The 22,417-nt window shown below is 37.5% G+C and overlaps 1 protein-coding gene across 6 annotated transcripts in view; it reads left to right on the top strand.

The window, feature by feature from the left end:
- The window catches only part of Vps13a (vacuolar protein sorting 13 homolog A), a 226,717-nt gene that overhangs the window by 68,535 nt on the left and 135,765 nt on the right, over window positions 1-22,417 (top strand). For 5 of the 6 annotated variants that reach the window (NM_001100975.2, XM_039079911.2, XM_039079914.2 and 2 more), the window contains exons 20-23: window positions 9,290-9,426; window positions 12,581-12,713; window positions 13,829-13,946; window positions 15,841-15,979. In NM_001100975.2, the coding sequence (NP_001094445.2) occupies window positions 9,290-9,426; window positions 12,581-12,713; window positions 13,829-13,946; window positions 15,841-15,979 (527 nt within the window). The remainder of the gene's footprint in view (window positions 1-9,289; window positions 9,427-12,580; window positions 12,714-13,828; window positions 13,947-15,840; window positions 15,980-22,417) is intronic. The other variant, XM_039079915.2, reaches the window with a different exon arrangement.

Genomic DNA, 22,417 nt, shown 5'->3' with positions numbered 1-22,417 from the left:
TGTTATGAATAGAGCAGCTGTGAACATGTTTGTTCAAATGATTCTGTAGTAAGATATAGAGACTGTGGTGGTTTGAATATGCTTGGCTCAGAGAATGACACTATATGGAGGTATGGCCTTGTTGGTGGAAGTGTGTCACTGTAGGTGTGGGCTTTAAGACCTCATCCTAGCTTCCTGGAAGCCATTCTTCTCCTAGCAGCTTTCAGATGAAGATGTAAAATTCTCAGCTCCACCTGCACTATGTCTGCCTGGATACTGCCATGTTCCTGCCTTGATGATAGTAGGCTGAACCTCTGAACCTGAAAGCCAGCCCCAATTAAATGTTGTCCTTATAAGAGTTGCCTTGCTCATGGTTTCTGTTCATAGCAGTAAACTCTAATTAAGGCTGAGTTGGGTATATGCTTTGTAGGTGGATCTATTCTCAGCTTGCTGAGAACCCACCACACTGGTTTCCATGTGACTAAGTTTGTACTTCCTCCAGAAATGGATGAGTGTTTCCCTTCCTCCACATCCTTGCCACCTTGAGCTGTCAGTTGTTTATCAATCTTGGCCATTTTAATTTATGTAAGATGAAATCTCAAAGTAGTTTTGATTGGCATTTTTAATGTCTAAGAATATTGAACATTTCTTTTAAGTGTGCTCAGTAATTTGTGTTACATTTTTGAGAACTTTTGGTTTAATTTGTAATGCTTTTTCTGTATCAAATGAGATGACTTTAGTTTTTGTAAGTCATTCTGTTTATGTGGTAGATTACATTTATTGATTTACATATGTTGAACCAACCTTGCATCTCTGGGTTGGAGCCTTTTGATCATGTTGATGATCTTTTTTATGTGTTTTTGGATTTGATTTACAAGTATTTTAGTGAGAAAATTTGCACCTACATTCAAAAGGAAATTCATAATCTTCTTTCTTTGGGCCTTCAGGGTAATTGTTGGCGAATAAAAGAATTAGGCAATGTTTCTTCTGTTTCTCTTTTACATAATTTGAAGAATATTGCAAATTCTTTTAATATAAAAGAATTCTTAAAATATTGCAGATTAAAAAAAAAATCTGGTAGAATCCTATGCTGCATTCATCTGGTCCTTCCCTCCACCCCCACCCCCTCCCCTTTTTCGGTTAGGAGGCTTCTAATTACTGTTTCTGTATCGCTGAGGGTTATAAGTCTGATTAATTTGACTATATCTGATCTTGAAAAAATTTGGTAGTCACATATATATGGAGAAGTTTATCCATTTATTTTTAAGTATTCCAATTTGGAGGGGTACATATTTTTAAAGTGTGTCCTGATGATTCTCTGGGTTTTCTTTGTTGAGATGTCCCCCTTTTCATTTCTAGTTTTGATAATTTGGAGATTCTCTTTCATCCTTTAGCTAATTTGACTAAGGGTTTATCAGTACTCATTTTCTCAAAAGATGGTTTTATTGATTCGTCTATTAATTTGTGTTTCTATTTTTATGAATTTCAGTCCTGAGCTTGATTATTTCTTGCTGTATGTTTCTTTAGGATGTTAGTTCTTTTTGTTCTAGAGCTTTCAGGTATGCTGGTAAATACTAGTATAAGATGTCTCCAGTTTTTTTATATAGATACTTAATGCTGTGAACTTGCCACATAGAACCACCTTCATTGTATCTCATAGATTTAGGTATGTTCTTTTAATTTTATACAATTTAAGCAATTTTTAATTTGTCTTGACCCATTTTCTATTCAGTAGTGAATTGTTCAGTTTACATGAATTTGTAAGTTTTCTGTTGTTGCTATCTAGCTTTAGTGGTCAGTTTTCTTGTATCTGTTGAGATTTGCTTAGTGTCCAAGTATTTGGTCAATTTTGACAAAATTCTGTGATCTGCTGAGAAGAAGTTAGATTCTCTTTTGGATTTGTGAAATGTTGTGTTATATTATTTAACTTCAGCATTTCTCTGTTTAGATTTTTGTCTGGATGGTCTGACTTTTGATTAGCGTCAAGTATTGATGTCATTCACTCTCAGTGTGTGGGATCAATTTTTGACTTTAGCTCTAGTGTTTCTTTTATGAACTTGAACGCCTTTGTGTTTGGTGCATAAATATTTAGAATTGCAATATTCTATTGGTGGATTCTTTCTTTGGTCCTTTTGTATCTCTTGATGAATTAACTCTTAAAGTCTATTTAAAAAATGTCTACATGTGCTTACTTCTTTGGTTCATTCACTTGAACCATCCTCTTTCATCCTCTTACCATGAAGTAACACCTATCCTTGATGTTAAGATGTGTTTCTTGGATTCAGTAGAAAGATGGATTGTGTTTTCTCTCCCGGTTTTGTTAGTCTGTATCTTTTTACTGGGGAACTGAACCATTGATGTTGAGAGTTATCAATGAACAGTGTCCGTTGGTTTACATTATTTTGTTTTGGTGGTGTGGATTTTCTTTTCTTTTCTTTTTCCCCCCCATCTTTATTAAATTGGGTATTTCTTATTTACATTTCAAATGCTATTCCCTTTCCCAGTTTCCAGGCCAACATGCCCCTAACCCTCCCCCTCCCCTTCTCTATGGGTGTTCTCCTCCCCATCGTCCATCCATTACTGCCCTCCCCTCAACAATCCCATTCACTGGGGGTCCAGCCTTGGCAGGACCAAGGGCTTCCCCTTCCACTGGTGCCCCTACTAGGCTATTCATTGCTACCTATGAATTTGGAGCCCAGGGTCAGTCCATGTATAGTCTTTGGTAGTGGCTTAGTCCCTGGAAACTCTGCTTGGTTGGCATTGTCCATATGGGGTCTGAAGCCCCTTCAGCTCTTTCAGTCCTTTCTCTGATTCCTACAGCGGGGGTCCCGTTCTTAATTCAGTGGTTTGTTGCTGGCATTCACCTATGTATTTACCATATTCTGGCTGTGTCTCTCAGGAGAGATCTACATCCAGTTCCTGTCAGCCTGCACTTCTTAGTTTCATCCATCTTATCTAGTTTGGTGGCTGTATATGTATAGGCCACATGTGGGGCAGGCTCTGAATGGTGTTCCTTCTGCCTCTGTTCTAAACTTTGCCTCCCTATCCCTTTCAATGGATATTCTTGTTCCCCCTTTAAAGAAGAAGTGAAGCATCTGCATTTTGGTCATCCTTCTTGAGTTTCATGGGTCTGTGCATCTTGGGTAATTCGAGCATTTGGACTATCCACTTATCAATGAGTGCATACCATGTGTGTTTTTCTGTGATTGGGTTACCTCACTCAGGATGATATTTTCTAGTTCCATCCATTTGCTCATGAAGTTAGACTGCAGGGAGAAAAATAACCCTATTAAAAATGGGGTTCAGAGCTAAACAAAGAATTTACAGCTGAGGAATATCGAATGGCTGAGAAGCATCTAAAGAAATGTTCAACATCTTTAGTCATAAGGGAAATGCAAATCAAAACAACCCTGAGATTCCACCTCACACCAGTCAGAATGGCTAAGATCAAAAACTCCTGCGACAGCAGATGCTGGCTGGGAGGATGTGGAGAAAGAGGAACACTCCTCCATTGTGGTAGGATTGCAGATTGTTACAGCCACTCTGGAAAGCAGTTGGAGGTTCCTCAGAAAATTGGATATTGAACTACCTGAGGACCCAGCTATACCTCTCTTGGGCATATACCCAAAAGATGTCCCAACATATAACAAAGACACGTGCTCCACTATGTTCATAGCAGCCTTATGTATAATAGCCGGAAGCTGGAAAGAACCCAGATGTCCTTGAACAGAGGAATGGATACAGAAATTGTGGTACATCTACACAATGGAATACTACTCAGCTATCAAAAACAATGACTTCATGAAATTTTCTTCTCTTTTCATTTTCTGGTCTGAGATCATTATTGTTTTCTTGGTGGAGGGTAATATCCTCCTCTGGTTGAAGTTTGAATTCTAGTGCCTTCTTTAGAGCTTGGTTTGAATAAAGGTACTGCTTTTTTTAAATCATGGAATATTTTTCTTTCTGCATTTGCTGTGACTGAATTTTTGCTGGATACAGTGGTCTGGGCACTTTGTGTAGCTTTACTTTGTCTTATTCTAATGGGTCTGCCTTCATATTTTACTTGGTCTTTTTCCCTTGAAGTTTTAATATTCTATCTTTGTTCTTTATGTTAAATGTTTTGATTATTGCATGTTCTGGAGAATTACTTTTGGTCATGTCTGTCTGGTGTTCTATATGCTTCTTGCATTTTGATTAGCACTTCCTTTTTTAGATTAGGAAAATTTTCTATGTTTTGTTAAAAGCTAGGTTTCTTCTCTTTCTTTATTCTTATTATTTGTACATTTGGTCTTTCATAGTGCTCTGGATTTTTGTTCCTGGAATTTTTTAGATTAAAAAAATTTTTTTGACCAATGTATCCATTTTTTTTTAACCTTGTCTTCTACCTGACTTCCATGTCTTGTGCTCTGTTGTTGATGCTTGCCTCTAAGGTTTTTTTGTTTGACCTCCTAAATGTTTCATCTCAGTCTGGGTTTTTATTAGTAATTCTATTTATACCACCATGTCTTGAATTTGATTTTGCTATTTCATTCCACAGTTTGTGCTTGCATAGACTTTGTTAAGGGATTTATCCATATCCTCTTTAACATCCTCAAACATATCTATGGTTGTTATTTTCAATTCTGTGTCTTATTCTTCAGTTACACTCCGTTTCTCAGGGTCTGCAGTGGTGGGGTTACTAGATTCTGATGGAGACATGTCTTGGCCATTGCTGTGGTTTGTACAACTGTCTTGGGAATCTGGGGTTGTGCTGGCATAGGTGATTAATGGTGTCGACATCTGCTTTTGTCTTCATTGGGTAGGTGTTCCATTCCTTGCTCTCTGCTGCCCTCTCTGGATCCTACGAATGTATGATGGTTGTGTGTTGCCTGGTAGAGGTGAGAGAGGATGCTTCCTCAGGTTGATGGGTGGTAGACAGGAATAGAGGTCTGCTAGTAGAAAAGCCTGAGGGGGCCTCAGGAAAGAACTAGTGGAAGTTGTTCATACCTTGAGCTAGGGTTCCCAGAGAACTGGAAGCGTGGTGGGAAGAGGGGATTCGGTAAATAGGTTGCATTAAGGCACAGATTATCTGTTGAGACAGGGATGAAGGCACTAGGTGGACCCTGGGTTTGAACCAAGAGGTAGAGTCTCCAGAGAATGGAGGAGGGTACTTGTAAGAAGGTTGATAATTGGCTGAGAGTGAGAGTAGTGTGACAGGAAGGATAGTGTAATTCTCTTATGTGAGTCTGCCAGATGTGGCCACTGTGAATGTCTGGCTGAGACCATTTCTGAGTATGGGTGGCTGACACAGAGTTGGGAGGAAGAGAGGAAAGCTGGATCCACAGCAAGGCTTAGAGGAGTCCTCAGGGAATGGGAGGGAGTAGAAAGGCCTGTGTAAGCAGTCTGCTGTGGACTGACGAGGAGCCTGGAGAAAGTTTAGCTGAGGACAGGAAAGAAAGTGGAAGTCACCTGCCAGATTCCATGTTAGGTACGGCTGATGTAATCCTTAGTTTTGATCAACTTTATAATTCTATACTTAAGACTCCATTCAGTAAACAGAAACTAAACAGTAATTGGAAAAAATTCTATTTGTATAATGAATTATTAAATAGAATGAGGATTGACTCATTCATCCAAAAAATAACTTTGAAAGTCGCAGGAAGAGTACTTAGAAAGAATGTTACTACTGAGATTTTGTTCACTAGGATAGTCCATCCTCCAAAAGACTGACTCCAGTTCTTATTGGAGAAGGCCGCAGATGTTACTTACGAAATGACTTTGTGGTTTTACATTGGCAGAATTTTTTGAAAATCTGTCCTCATGTATGGGAGAGGTGTTTTTGGGACAATGTCTCATTAAGAGTATTTTATCCAAAATGACCTGAGGAGGTTCAGAAGATGGGTAATGGACCTAGGGTGCTTTGGTCCTCCTGCCATGCCTGGCCTAAAAGCCTCACTGTTGCTGAGAGAATACACTGACCCAGGAAGTGATAACCTTCCTCCTATGGAGTGGAGTCTTTGTTCTCTCTTCAGTGCTACAGAAAAAAAATTAACATCCTCAGATTCACCTCCAAAAAGCAAGCAAGTGGGTGAATTTGAAGCCTAGCTCGGATAGAAATCTTTGACACACCCATTGAGACTGTGGGTTAGCCTGGTTTACTGCCAGAAGCAGGACTAGAGAATATCATCCTGAAGTGACATGAAGACCTTGTAGAGTTTGGTCAGGTCCACCAGCTAAAGGGTCTGTGAGGTAGTGGTCAACCTGGGAATATTCTAAGCTGGAAAATGATTGGGGGAAATGTGACTGTTTTGAGTCAGTTCTTCTATTATGTCCCAAATTTATTGGATGATTGTCAGAATTTATTGATCTATCAGTCTGCATTTAACCCTGGCCTTAGTTCACCATCTGTCACCATTTTAAGAACTTGTTATTCCAGTCTGCTTTATATATATTATTGGAAATGCTAAGACACTTTTGTTCCTTCTTTATTAAGCACCTAGAAAAAAAAAACCTTTAGAATTTTTTTAAAATGACAGTTTTTATATTTCTTTATATTTTCAGGAAAAACTTCCCCCAATATAGACTACTTATTCTATACATATACAAGTATATATTTTATATACAAGCATTTATTTTGAAGTATTTATCATCATCATCATCATTTTGAGACAAAGTCATACCTTGTAGCATAGGCTAACCTAAAAGTATCTTTTATTCTCAGTCAGTCTCCCAAATTCTGGAATTATAGAGATTCACCATCACATCTAGAAAATTACCAACTTAATTCTTTTTCTTTCACATACATATTAAACTAATCATTATTATTTTTGATACTGGGTATCTGTTTTTAAAGCTTTACTTTTCTCTGTTATTGTATATATAACATATTTATTAAAGGTCCTGACTAAATTCAAACATTCTTAATAAGTATTTTGTCTTAAAAGTTAAATATTCTGCGATTCCTTCATTTATGCATTTTCTACTTTAAACCTTCCTAATGATAAATTAACTTGGTGTTACAAAACATTAAATTATTTCTTTGGAAGATTTGCTGAATAACAGGTCTTACATGATAAATAAACACTCTTTTCAGTATTTTACTTTTATTGCAGTTGAGGTTGTAATGAAATTCTGGTTGTGCTGACTAATTTTGTGTTAACTTGACACTTACTAGAGACTTATCTAGCAAGAAGGAATCTTGATTGGGGAAAATGTGTCCATAAGATTGGCCTAGAGCCAAGTCTATGCGGTATTTTCTGGGTTGATGATATGTGTGGGAAGGCCCAGCTCATTGTGGATGGTGCCACCCCTGTGCAGGTGGTCCTGAGTGTTAAAGACAACTGAGCTAGCCATGAGGAGCAAGGCAGTAATTATGTATCTTCCATGACCTTTGCTTTGGTGTCTACCCTCACTTTTTTTCATGATATACTTTGATATGAAATAAATTCTTTCCTCAAGTTGCCTTTGATCTCTGTGTTTTACTATAGCAACTTAGAAAAAAATTAGATTAAATTAGTATGCTAATTTCTTTTTTTTTTTTTATTAACTTGAGTATTTCTTATATACATTTCAAGTGTTATTCCCTTTCCCGGTTTCCGGACAAACATCACCCTCCCCCCTCCCCTTCCTTATGGGTGTTCCCCTCCCAAACCTCCCCCCATTGCCACCCTCCCCGCATAGTCTAGTTCACTGGGGGTTCAGTCTTAGCAGGACCCAGGGCTTCCCCTTCCACTGGTGCTCTTACTAGGATATTCATTGCTACCTATGGGGACAGAGTCCAGGGTCAGTCCATGTATAGTCTTTAGGTAGTGGCTTAGTCCCTGAAAGCTCTGGTTGCTTGACATTGTTGTACTTTTGGGGTCTCGAGCACCTTCAAGCTCTTCCAGTTCTTTCTCTGATTCCTTCAACGGGGGACCTATTCTCAGTTCAGTGGTTTGCTGCTGGCATTCGCCTCTGTATTTGCTGTATTCTGGCTGTGTCTCTCAGGAGCGATCTACATCCGGCTCCTGTCGGTCTGCACTTCTTTGCTTCATCCATCTTGTCTAATTGGGTGGCTGTATATGTATGGGCCACCTGTGGGGCAGGCTCTGAATGGGTGTTCCTTCAGTCTCTGTTTTAATCTTTGTATGCTAATTTCTTATGTAGGAATGAATTAGTCAGAAGATGATGGCCTAAGTGGATGAAGTATTTCAGTAATAAGAGAGTTGGGTTTGTCGCCTTTTCTGGTTTCCATGTGATTTTTGTTGAAGATGAATTAATGAAAAAAAATTTTCTTTATTTTATCTGAATTAACTCTCTGGTTTTAAAACACTTTTTTTTTTTTTTTGGATGTAGATGTGGATCAGTTGATAAAACACTTGCTTCACACTCACGAGGACTTGTGTTGGGATCTCTAGATCCCAAGGGAGAAAGGTATCTAGCTCACAAAGACAGCACTCATAGAAAAAGCCAGCTGTGGTCATGGACCCCTGTAGTCACAGCAATAGTGAGATGAAGTGGGGAAGAAAGATGTCCCCCTGGAAATTAGAATAGCATACTGGGTCTTGTTAGAGACCCTGTCTCAAAAGTGGAAGTTGTCTGAGGACTAGCAGCAGAAATTGTCCTCTAATCTGTTCGGTACACATGCTATGTGTGTCCCCATCCTTGTGGCTCAGAGGTTCAGAGCACTGGATAATCTTCTAGAGGACTTGAATTCTGGCCCCAGAACTACTTTCAACTCTAGTTATAGGATATCCATCCAACGGTCTCTCTCTCTCTCTCTCTCTCTCTCTCTCTCTCTCTCTCTCTCTCTCTCTCTCGCCTCCATGGGGATCTGGAGGCATAGATTCACACAGACATATAAACATAAGTAAAAATAAAATAAGTTTTAAAACCCTCCCTCAGGCTCCATTTATTATTTGGGGCTGGTGCTTCAATTATGTTTTTTATTTAATTAGTTGTGTGTGTGTTGACCAGCAAAAGATGTAAATTTACACTCTTCTTTACTCTAGGGTATGTTTTGTTCATTTGTATTTTTTATTTTTGAAGAGTAAACCACTTAAATATCACTTTGAAATTTATCAGTACAATTCTCACTGTATAGCCTTGGATAGTTGAGAATTTAACTTGGATAGTTGTAGATTAGCCTGGCCACAAACTCACAGAGATCAGCTTTCCTCAGTCTCCCCAACCTAAAGGTATGTGCCGCTGCCACATGTGGCTTTTTCTAGGGCACTTTGAAATCAGTACTCGCTTTGTGTATTTTTAAATTGCATTATCAATTCATGTTTGTTGAATTTTTATAAAGGAAGTTGTGAAAAGTATTCATTGCAAAGATTTAATCCTTTTACAGGTTTGCTGTATATTATTGAAACACAGAAAGTTCTTGATCTCAGAATTAATGTAAAGGCTTCATATGTCATTGTCCCACAATATGGAAATTTTAGCCCTACATCAAATCTACTTCTCTTGGATCTTGGTCATTTAAAGGTATATACTAATAAATATTTAATTGATGATATGCCATGTATAATGTTCTTTTGTTTAAAATGTACTTTGATTTTATTTATTAAGATTAACTTATTTTTGTGTGTGAGTGTTTTTCTGCATGTATGTTGGAATACCACATGCATGCACTGCCCAGGGAGGTCAGAAGAGCGTCCCAGAGCTCCGGTGCTAGAGCTGCAGGCTGTTTGGAGCCGCCATGTGTGTGTTGGAAACTGAACCCAGGTTCTCTGCAAGAACCCCAAGTGCTCTTAACTCCTGAGCCATCTCTCCAGCCCTAGAATGTACACGTCTTAGATAGTTTGATTAGACTTATTGATGGTTAAATATAGAGCAGAGAAATAATCCTTATGGTTGGTGAATAAATTTCACTTCATCACATAGCTCATGTCATTTCTATATTTTCAAAATCAAACATTTTTGAGACGTGCAAGCCAGTGATAAGTGTAAGAATTATATTTATAGATTTGAAAGTCATTCTTAATGTTTTTTTTACTCTTTAATTTAAATCTTAAATGATTAAAAATGGGGGCAGTTCTGAAAGTAATTATTTTTCTGAAATTTTTACATATATACACATGACATTTTAATTGTTTATATAAAGTATTACCATCTTAATAATCTAAATAATTATAAGTTAAAAGATTCTTAATTTGCATCATTTTCTTTTTGTTTATATGAACATTTTCTTCCCAAAAGTTAAGTAGAAACATTTTTTTATATTTCTGCATCTGAATTGTTCAGTATAATACCCATTAGCATCATATAATTATTAAACTTAAAAAAGTTTATTAAAAATAAAAAATTCAACTTCTGTTGAGTGCTTACTATTCAGAGCTGCTGAGTGGCTACTGTGCTGAACAGTCCAGATGCAGAGTATTTCGATCATTCCCGTTCTGCAGCCTGTGGGAGAATACCTGCAGAAGTCTTCAGAAGGCTAGGCTGACTTCAGGCTGCCTAAGAAGTTTGTTCTTTCCCTGTTTTTTTTGTACATGGTAGTTAAGTAGACCAGGGGATATATATTTATATTATAAATATAAGAAGATATGCATAGCTAATTATTCATACTTGATTTTGATTATGAAATTATTTCAAGGGCATCTTAAGAATTTAAGGGTTATGAGTAATTTTGTGTTATTAGCTAATTTTTTTTGCCACTTTTAAAAAAATTTATTTAGTCTTACACTCCAGGTTTTATTTCCCTCCTGGTTCATCTACATCCCATATCTCCCCCCACCTAAGGATGTCCCCACCTCACCAGACTTCTAAACTTCCTGGGGCCTCCAGTCCCTTGAGGGTTAGGTACATCTTCTCTGACTGAACCAAGACCCGAGAGTTCTTTGCTGTATATGTGTTGGGGGCCTCATCTCAGCTGGTGTATGGTGCCTGGTTGGTGATTCAGTGTCTGAGAGATCTGGGGGGGGGTGGGGGGTGTTCAGGTTTAATTGAGACTGCTGGTCCTCCTACAGAGTCGCCCTCCTCAGCTTCCTCCAGCTTTTCCCTAATTCAACTAGAGGTGTCAGCAGCTTCTGTTCATTGATTGGGTGCAAAAAAATACATCTGACTCTTTCAGTTGCTTGTTGGGTCTTTTGGAGGGCAGTCATATTAGGTCCCTTTTTGTGAATGTCCCATAGCTTCAGTAATGGTGTCAGATCTTGGGGTCTCCCCCTTGAGCTGGATCCCCTTTTGGGCCTGTTGCTGGACCTTCTTTTCCTCAGGCTCTTCTTCATTTCCATCCCTGCATTTCTTTCAGACAGGAAGAATTATGGGTCAGAATTTTGACTGGAATAGCAACCCCATCCCTTACTTGATGCCCTGTCGTTCAGCTGGAGGTGGGTTCAATAAGTTCCCTCTCTCCACTGTAGGGCATTTCATCTAGAGTCCCCCACTTTGAGTCCTGAGAGTCTCTCACTTCCCAGGTCTTTGGTACATTCTAGAGAGTCCTCCCAACCTCCTTCCTCCCAAGGTTGTCTGTTTCCATTCTTTCTGCTGGCCCTCAGGGCTTCAGTCCTTTCCCCTACTCAATACCAGATCATGTTCCCCTCCCCCAACCTCACCCCCATTGTGGTTGCTTTCTTCTCCCTCCCAAGTGGGACTGAGGTGTTCTCACTTGGGCCCTTCAGCCTGTTGACCTTTTTGAGTTCTGTGGACTGTATCTTGGATATTCTGTACTTTTTTTTTTTTTGGCCATTTATTATTGAGAACATACCATGCATGTCCTTTTGAGTCTGAGTTACCTCACTCAGGATGATATTTTCTAGTTTCATCTATTTGCCTGCAAAGCTAGGATGTCCTCATTCTTAGTAGCTGAATAGTATTCCACTCTGTAAATGAATTAAATTTTCTGTGTCCATTCTTCTGTCGTGGGATATCTGGGTTATTTCCAGAGTCTGGCTATCACAAATAAGGCCTCTATGAACATAGTGCAGCTAATTTGCTTTACCTCTTACCTAAAATTCATTACCTTTCAGAATAGTCTTTTTTTAATTTTTTAAAAATTTGTTTTTAATTTACTTTTAAGTTTATGGATATTTTCCCTACATTGTATGTCTGTCTGTGCACTATGTAAGTGCCTGATTCTTGTGCTGGCCAGAAGAGGGCTTTGGGAGGGGTTGTGAGCTGCCACATGGGTACTAGGAATCAAACCCATGTCCTGTAGAAGAGCAGTTAGTGTATTAACCACTTAGTTGCCTGTCTATCCCTGATCTTTTTATTTTTATGTGTTTGTTTTTATGACAGGGTTTCACTGTGTAGTCCTGGTATTCTGGGACTTACAGTATAGACCAGGGTGGCCTTGAACTCACTGCCTGCCTCTACCCTCCTTAGTGAAGGTTTAAAGGCATATACAACTATGCCTGGTGAGATAATTTTTGACAGTATACTTCTCATGAGCGTAGGTAATAGAGTAAAAATGTATATTATGTATATGCATAGGTACAAATATATATGTAGATAAAGATACATATACAATGTGAATGTGTGTTATACCTATTTTTATTGCACGTCTCATGGACAATGATTTTTTTAATAGGTGTATCTCTCTGTGAATTTATCCTGTCCTATTAACTTTTTATATATCTAAACAGTAATTTAATTTCAAAGTACTTTACATAGTCTAACTATGAAAATTGACTTTAAGGTGACAAGTAAACGTCGATCAGGATTACCAGATGTGAAACCTAGTGGGGCCAGCCTTGAAGATATAATGCATAGGGCATATGACTCTTTTGATATTCAGCTTTCAAGCATACAGTTGCTTTACAGCAGAGTGGGTAAGTGCAAGAGATGCTCATGGTTGTTTTATACCAGTGATTAGTTGGGTTTTTTTGAGATACTCTGAAGATGTAAGTCTCTGTAAGTCATTGGAACTTACTTGTATTTGAGTTAAAATTGCCATTTAACATTGCCTAATGAATGAACATATAATTGATCGTGAAAGTGTGAAACCCTAAACACAGATCCAATATTTCAGAATAGTTATTTGCTAATATAGATGTATTATATGTATATTTGGTTGGCTGTGTAAATCTAGCTGAGTGATGTTTTATTTATAAGCCCATTACAGTGATTTTATTTAAATAAGAAAACAAAGATTGACTACTAGCTAAAAAATGATTAGTAACGTTTTCCTGGTCCCCTAGTCCATTTAGTTAAAATTTTATCTCTTATTTGGGAACTGGATCTTGCCCTTTTTAGCCTACACTACTGGTTAGTGAGTTCCAAAAATCTGTCCATTGCCACCTTCTTCATGCTGGGATTTCAAGAGTGCACCACCATCCTATCTTTTTTTAAGTGGGTACAGGGGACTGAACTCAAGTGCTCATCCTTGATGGGCAAGTACTTTACAAAACAAGTCATCCCGGCAGCCCAGCTACATTTACATCTAAAGCTGTGAATTAAGTATTAGCTCACGGGCATGTGACTGTTAACAGTACAGTGAATGTTTCAAGTCATATGTTTTGTAGTTCTCAGTGTGAATTTCAGGTTTAGTCTTAGCATTTTGACTATAGGAAAATTGCGAGTCTGTTTTTTAAAACGTAATGGCTATAAATCCCTGTGAGAAAGTGTAAACATTGCTTAGAGAAGTGCTAATTAACAATCTTAAATCAGTGGGAACATTTGTTAGTATTTATCAAACACACTTTATCCTGACCATTTTATTACCTCACAGGGGCATTATTTTGGTGGTAATATCTGGCTAGCATAGTGATTGTTAACACCGATATACAGTAGGTGTAACTAAAACCATGCTGCTTCTTACAGTGTGAAGCAAATGGGAAGAACAAGAGGGATGTAAAGACTTACTGACTTGTATGTCATTTGGACAGTCGTAGGTTATGTGTGTTACGAAATGTGCTGATAATAACCATGACTGTTTGTCTGTTAGGTGACAATTGGAAAGAAGCACGAAAGCTCAATGTATCCACGCAGCATATTTTGATACCTATGCACGTCAATATAGAACTCTCTAAAGCCATGGTGTTCATGGATATCAAGATGCCCAAGTATGTGTTCTGTTATCCATTTCATATACTTGTAGATTTTCTCAGTAAAGCTGTAAAGAAAGAAATGCTTTATTTAATTGACTTTCCTACATGGTATGCATATTACACCATCTGCCATTGACACTATTTTCAATGTATAGCTCAGTGATAGTAAGTTCACATTGTTATGGAGCCATCACCATCATCCATCTCAAGGATTTTATTTAGGGTTTTCCAGGTAATGTCCATAGTCCTTACCTAGTAACATTGCATTCTCCTCTGCCTTTTGCCCCTAGCTTCCAAACCCTCTTTACATTTTATCTTTATAATTTTTTGGTTTTAGGGACTGGGTAGCAGTGAAATCATATAATGTTTATCCTTCCTTATTTTTATTATCACTTTACAATGTATTCACTGTTCATCTGTGAAATGTATGAAGATTAATACTTTGCAGTCCTCTTGGATACAAAATTTTTATTGATCCATGCCTGGTTCTATCAATTCTTAAAAGTAGGGTGTTAAAGTTTACTACTATTGCTAAGAGTCTCTTTCTTCTTAGTGCTTTCAGTATTTCATTCAATTTTAAACCATAGTGTATAGGATTAATTACATACATTTAGGTTATTAGAAATAAAGGTATGGTTTTTTGAATGAATTCCAGTACATTTTTAGAGACCAATGTTTGACAACCAAAATGTATAATTAAAAAAAATCAATTTTAGGGAAAAGGTGGGAGTAAAAGCAATGAGTTAAAACAGTCTGTATGAAGGCCATACTTATAAAAATTTTTTACACGTGTGTACATGCATATTTGTTCATGTGTGCATGCACATATGTGTGGATGCCAGAGGTTGGCATCAATCTCCTGTCACTCTTGACCTTGTTTTTCGGTGCTGACTGTAAAGCACATTGACTGTCTAGACAGTCTGGGAGCACAGAGATGCGGCTATCTCCTTCCCTCCCATTCACGTGTCAAGACTGCACATGGTACCGCTATGTCCTTCTTTTAGTTGGTGCTGGGATATCTCACATCATAGACTCAGGTTGGCTGGCAGGCACTCTTCCAATGGAACCATTTTCGCAACCTCTCTTCATTTAAAAAATATTTATTTCTCGTGTCTGGAGTGGTGCGAGTGCTTGCCTGTGCAGGTACCACAGTGGGCATGTGAAAGTCAAAGGACAGCCTGATGGAGTCTTTTCTCACCTTCCACGTCTGGGTTCTGGGAATCAAACTCCGGTCACGGGGCAAGTGCCCCTTAAGGTTAAGTGCCTTTACCCGCTGAGCTCTCTCTGGGGCCCCAGCTCCTCTTTACTTGATTATTTTATCCATAAGCAAAGGAGATGGCAAGAGAGTTAAAAATAAAACAACTTAGATTTAGTTTTGAATTATGTCTCAGATGTAAATTCTCTTGCTGTTTGAACTTGCTTAAGGGTCCTTGAAGGAACCATGTACATATGGGAACTTAGGCGTAGAGTGAGAAATGGGTTGTGCTCCTCGCAGATACAAGTACGCATTGATAGCCTACATAAGCTGTAAGGACAGTCACATGAATAACTGGTAATTAATGTCTGTATTTGGAAATACTAGAGAGACAATAAATAAAATAATATTAAAAAATAACCCTCTGAAGAGTATTAAAGCTGATTCATTTAGGGTTTTTAAGGTAAGAGGTAAATTGTAGTGAGTTGTAGTTTTAAAATTGTGTTTTTAAATATTTGTTGAATTTAAGAGCTTCACTGTGCTCCTCTTTGTTTTTCTGCCTTGTTTCAGGAATGGGGTAGGTGCTAAGCATTTAATTCAGGAATTCCTGCTTGCCCAGCGCTGACTCATCTCCTCAGTCCCACTCTTTATTAATTAGTGTACTTAAACCAGAATGAGAGTTACTCTATAGTAATTCCTGTCTCTAAACAATAGATTCAAGATTTTTGGGAAGTTACCTCTTGTTTCATTGCGAATCTCGGATAAAAAACTGCAAGGCATTATGGAATTGTTGGAAAGCATTCCAAAACCTGAACCTGTAACTGATGTATCTGCCCCTGCCAGGTCATTCCAGGTATTGTCTCTTTCAGAATTAATGAAAGATTACATTGAAAAATAGATTTCAAAGTAGTAGTTGAAATAACCACAGGTGAAATTATTTATAGTTATTTAAATTTTCAGCGGAATTGTGTCTTTTAATGTCTTAGATTATTACATGTACATTAGATTATAGATTTATTACATAAATTGCTAACAGTGAAGCGGAGGAAAAATGTATAATTTTAAATTTTGGTGTGAATTTTCCAACTTTTCCCTTGATGATTAATTTATTAACAGTGAAGGAGTATCTTCTACTCTAACTAGTCTTGAGTGTTAGCCATTCTTAGTATTTTACTCTAGGAACATGTTGCCTTCTGCATTTGTATGCCTTTTAAAGAACATGTTTGCCTTAAACTAATAACTGCTTGAATTTTACTTATTTTAAACGGTTATTATTATGTGCATTATGTTTTTTTAAATTATGGAAATGTATTAGTCTTATGTAATTTTAAAATTTGATTTTTAGTGCATAATTTCATTTAGTTTTATTATGCATGAAGGTTTAATTTGTACATAGTCAAGTTATTTTCTCACACCTTTGACTTCATGACTGTATAGTATGTGTTTTTCTCTTTTCAAAATACTTTAAGAAAATATCTAAACTTACTTTTCTTTAATTTCCACCCCCTTGGATTATTCAAAAATCATTAAATTTTCTTCTACTCAAACAATTTACAATTTGGAAATAGCAGCAACACTGGTCTGGGAAACCCTGTTTGCCTCTCCATTTGGCAGTGAACTACTGACATTCCGTCCTGTTAGCCCTGATCACTTAAGTGTTTTACAGTATCATTTCTACTGTGCTATTGAACTTTCTGTTTTATTAACTTTGTTGAAGAGCATGTGTTCTGAGTTTTGAGCAACTAGGTTTTATTATTTTCTTGTTAGATGAAACTTTTAAATTGTTATTTCTGAGAGCTTCGTCTTACAGTAAAGTTGAGAGTGCCTTTCCTGTGTCTTCTAAAAATTTAGTAGTCTCAGAGTTGCTTTTAATTTAAGTGGATCTGAATTTTATGCCAATATTCTTACTTTGATCTTTACATACTCAATCTATTTTTACATTTGTTTTTTTTTTTTTTTTGGATATTTTCTTTATTTGCATTTCAAATGTTATCCCCTTTCCCTGGTTTCCCTTCCAGCAACTCCCTATCCAGTCCTCCCTCCCCTTGCTGATTCTAGAGTGCTCACCCATCCACCCCCCCCTCCTTCCTCCCTACTCTGGCATTCCCCTACACTGGGGCATATGTCAGTTTCATTTTTTTTTTAAAAAGACTTTTGTATTTATTTTATTTACATTTCAAATGTTATTCCCTCCAGAATCTCCAGACTGATTCCAAGAGTGGTTGTACCAGCTTGCAATCCCACCAACAGTGGAGGAGTGTTGCTCTTTTTCCACATCCTACCCAGTATCTGCTGTTACCTGAAATTTTACCTTAGCCATTCTGACTGGTGTAAGGGGATATCTCAGGGTTGTTTTGATTTGCATTTCCCAGATGACTAAGCCTATTGACCATTTCTTTAAGTGCTTCTCAGCCATTCAAATTACTCAGCTGAGCATTCTTTGTTTAGCTCTGTACCCCATTACTCCACTCTCTGGCATCTTAACTTCTTGAGTTCTTTGTATATTTTGGATATTAGCCCTCTATCTGTTGTAGGATTGGTAAGTATCTTTACCCAATCTGTTGGCTGCTGTTTTGTCCTAATGACAGTGTCCTTTGCCTTACAGAAGCTTTGCAGTTTTATGAGGTTCCATTTGTCAATTCTTGATCTTAGAGCATAAGCCATTGATGTTCTGTACAGGAAATTTTCCCAAGTGCCCATGTGTTCGAGGCTCTTCCCCACTTTTTCTTCTATTAGTTTCAGTGTATCTGGTTTGATGTGGAGGTCCTTGAGCTTTGTACAGGGTGATAAGAATGGATCAATTCTGCATTCTTCAACATGCTGACCTCCAGTTGAACCAGCACCATTTGTTGAAAATGCTGTCTTTTTTCTACTGGATGGTTTTAGCTCCTTTGTCAAATATCAAGTGACCATAGGTAGATGGATTCATTTCTGAGTCTTCAATTCTATTCCATTGATCTACCTGCCTGTCTCTGTACTAATACCATACAGTTTTTATCACTATTGCTCTATAATACAGTTTGAGGTCAGGGATGGTGATTCCTTCAGAAGTTCTTTTATCATTGAGGATAGTTTTAGCTATCCTGGATTTTTTGTTATTCCAGATGAATTTTCAAATTGTTCTAACTCTATGAAGAATTGGATTAGAATTTTAATGGGGATTGCATTGAATCTGTAGATCACTTTTGGTAAAATGTCCATTTTTTACTATATTAATCCTGCCAATCTGTGAGCATGGGAAGTCTTTCCATCCTCTGAGATCTTCTTCAATTTCCTTCTTCAGAGACTTGAAGTTTTTGTCATACAGATCTTTCACTTGACTTTCTGTCTTTCTGTCTGTCTTCCTTCCTTCCTTCCTTCCTTCCTTCCTTCCTTCCATCCTTCCTTCCATCCTTCCTTCTTTCCTTCCTTCCTTTCTTCCTTTCTTTCTTTCTTTCTTACTTTCTTTCTAGGAGTACACCAGGGTTGAGGATTTAGCTCAGTGGTAGATTGCTTGCCTAACAAGCGCAAAGCTGTGGGTTTGGTCCTCAGCTATGGAAAAATAAAAGAAAATACAAAATAACGAGTACACCATGGCCGTCTTCAGACACACCAGAAGAGGGCATCGGATCCCATTACAGATGGTTGTGAGCCACCCTGTGGTTGCTGGGATTTGAACTCAGGACCTCTGGAAGAGTAGTCAGTGCTCTTAACTACTGAGCCATCTCTACAGCCCCCAGTTTCATATTTGAAAACTATATATTTTCTTTTATGTTAAATATGTACACAGGTCTTTGTTCTGGTTTTTTTTCAGTGATTACTGTGTCTACCATTTCCATTTATATCTTTCTTTTTTCCAGTAACATTGAGTCATAATTATATAACAGTTTCATAGTAAGTACTTTAAATAGGTTGGGTAAGATTTTTGAGTTTTTTTGTTTTGTTTTCAAATAGCTTTTATGATTTTACTTTTATAACAGGTTGTCAATTTCTATCTAAATATTAGTAAGATAGTACTAAATTACCTGCTCAATAATATGATGGAGAATAGAAATCTTAGCATTGTTGTATCTTGTTTTATTTAATTATAACTAAACATACATTTACTACATATATTTTGTTAGGTTTGTATATATTCTTTAAGCCCTAATTGTGTCCCCTCTGAATTTATGTATGGAACCTTAACCCCTATGTCTATACCTTAGATTATGAGTGTTTTGAAAGTAGGGTCTAAAATACAGTGATTAAGTTCAAATACTTTAGGATAGACCCTAATTTGGGACTGGTTGGTAACTAGTATAAGGGGATTTGGGAATTAGAAGACACACCAGAGGTACATGTACACATAGCCATGTCCAAGTGACAATGCAGCAAGGAGGCTGTCTGCAAGCTGAAGGTAGTAAATGCTGCAAAAATGTCATTTTAGAATATCTTACTCTTGACCTTCCTTCCGGCTTCTAGAATAGTGAGAAAATACATTTTGTGGTTTAAATCTGAAACTTCTTTAGTGCCATATGCCTGCTCAAAATGTTTATGGTTTCAAGAAGAGGAAGGTGACTAGAAAGAGGGTGAGTTGTTTAGGGGAGAGTAGTAGGGACTGAGAAACATGTATATGATATATGTTCTATGAAAATATGATATTTTCCATTTTCTATAATGTATATGGTGAATGAACCCCATAAAACGTAAAAATACTTACTGGCTTATGCTTTGTCAGTTACTAAGAAATTCAGATACTGTATATTTAGATCAGTGTGAATGTGCCTTATCTCAAGTACTTGTGACTAGAAGTGCTTTGAACTTCAGTTTATTGTATTTTTCATTTTGGAATATTACATAAATCTAATGAGATATTTTAGATTTAGGCCCCATTGTCAAAACACAGAACTCAAGTATGCTTTACATCCGTATTTTCCATGCCTGGATGTAATTTTATGCAATGTCTTAGTGTGGCTGAATTTTGACTGTGATATATTGCATGAGACAGATGCAGAATGTTCCACAAGTGGGCTGTTTTTGTCTTCAGAAACTAGTGGATTCTGAAGCATTTTACATTGCAGATTGAAAGTTCTCAGCATATATGTTGTAGTCATTGAGGCATTGTGTTTGTTCATGATAGATATTGGATTCTACTTTCTGTATGTACTGTCTTATACAGTCATGTTAGTCTCATAAGGTTAGTTTTTTAATCCCTGCGACTCAGTAGTATTAAACTAGACCAATTGTAACCATATCATGTCCTCAAAGTATTCAAATAAGTGATACTCATGCTTCTCACTTTCAGTACAATCTTGGAAGTTATTATGAAGCTTTATGAAGAAGGCATGTCCAGAGCTGATAAGCTGAAAGCTAGCCCTGTTGTGCCAGTCAGCTACATTGTGAAGTCAAAGGACTCTCCTGAGGGACAGGAGATGGGAAAGCAAAGCAGTCTTGTCTTAGGGTTATAATCGCTGTGATGAATCACCATTACCAAAAGCAACTTGGAGAGGAAAGGGGTCATTAGTTTATATTTTCACATCACAGTCCATCAATGAAGGAAGTCAGGGAAGGTATATAGGGGCAGGAGCTAATGTAGAGTCCATGGAGGAATGTTGCTTCCTGACTTGCCTACCCAGCCTTCCTATAGAACCTAGGACCCCACCCTGGCTGGGTCACTGATTGAGAAAATGTCCTCAATCAGTAAGCCTTCTGTTGTGACAAAACTTTTCCTGGGGAGATTGAATAAATGTATCTCACTCACCTGAGATAGTGAGCCCACAGGAGACCAAAGAATGGATATCATTAAAGCCCAATTCACCAAGTAGAGTTCACGCATGTGGCGAACCATGAGTTTTATTGGTAATTATTTTCAGGATTGTGAGGAGTTATTTACAGGAGCAGAGATTACTCAAAGACAGCTGTACCACCAAAGTCAACACCTTCAGGGGTGGCAGCTCATAAAGCTGGAATTCTGGAGCACACTAAAGCCTATAGGCAGCTAACAGGTTGGAGAATGTTCTTTCTAGGTGCCTCATTTGGACTTAACCTCTTCTATGCATCTCAGATATTCCCTACTTTTTTTCAGGCAGCTGTTCTGGTCTCAGTCTGTGCAGCTCATCCTCTATGGGAGGAGTGTTTGCAGCTGGCTTTATTCAACCAGAGAAGGGTTCTTCAGCTTTTACTGCTTACTGTGGCTGGGAGGAACACAGTGATTCTGGTCAGCTTCAGCAACTTCCTGAAGCTATTTTGAGTTTCTGCTTTCCTACTTAAGGAGCTTTCTTTAGGATGGAATGTACTGTTACGTACCTTCCTACAGCAAGATTGAGTGGAGGCATTTAAAATTAGAATATCAGAAAAGTTTATGTAGGAATAATTTACTTTTCTGACATTTAAAAAGGATTGTATTGTTTAGAAAGTCTTTTTATAGGAGATTAAGTTTAAACAGCCAAATAAAAGCAATATTATGGTTGATGATGTTAGGGAATGTGATCAACAAAGAATATGTAAGATTCTTCAAGGTCAGGTATATTAATGTTTTGTTTCAAGTACTGGTGTGTTTGTTTCAAGATTCAGTTGTGTTATTTTGATTTACTTTTCTCAGACATAGTGTCTCACAATGCACCGTTGGCTGTCCTGGAACCTCTAGAGATCTGTCTGCCTAGCCTTTCAAGTCAGTTTTGTTTAAACTTTATTATATGTTTTTTTTATTAGTTAATTTCCACAAAACAGTATATTTGCCAAAGTATCATTAAAAATTGAAATAATTTACACTCCTTGACTTTAGAGGCTGTAATATCAGGCTTTAAGCTGTTTTTCAATGATGTCCTGGAGCTAGTTTCTGAACATAATAAATTGCCAAGTTAAAACAGATCTCAGAATCCTTACAGATCCCTAAGGAATTTACTGTATTATATTACGTGCAATACTCCATGTTTATACTTACCATCAAACTTATAAAAGTACTTTAAAAATAACTATTATATAGCCATTTTCATACAAGTATATACTATACTTTGAGCATGTTACCTCTGTAAAACAACTTCTTCCTCTTTTTAGACTGGGCCAAAGATGATGTAGATTTGTTCTCATTCTGTCTCGTCTCCAAGTTTTAGGATTAATGCCATGATCTCCAATGACTACCTTTGTGTGGTGTGGGGTCAGGGGATATGTGGTGCTGGAGGAGAGTCACATCTAGATTTTTTCAGCAAGTACTCTGTACCAACTAAGCTACAACCCCAACCACTTAAAAGCACTTGAACTTTCATATTTTGCTATTAATTTTCTTGCTTTGGACCTGTTGTCTTCTAACGTTGTTTGAATTGAGTAGCTTTTT

Source organism: Rattus norvegicus, chromosome 1, assembly GCF_036323735.1.
Source record: "Rattus norvegicus strain BN/NHsdMcwi chromosome 1, GRCr8, whole genome shotgun sequence".
NCBI lineage: Eukaryota > Metazoa > Chordata > Mammalia > Rodentia > Muridae > Rattus > Rattus norvegicus.
The sequence above is the reverse complement of the archived record's forward strand: the minus strand, read 5'-3'. Positions and strand labels throughout refer to the sequence as shown.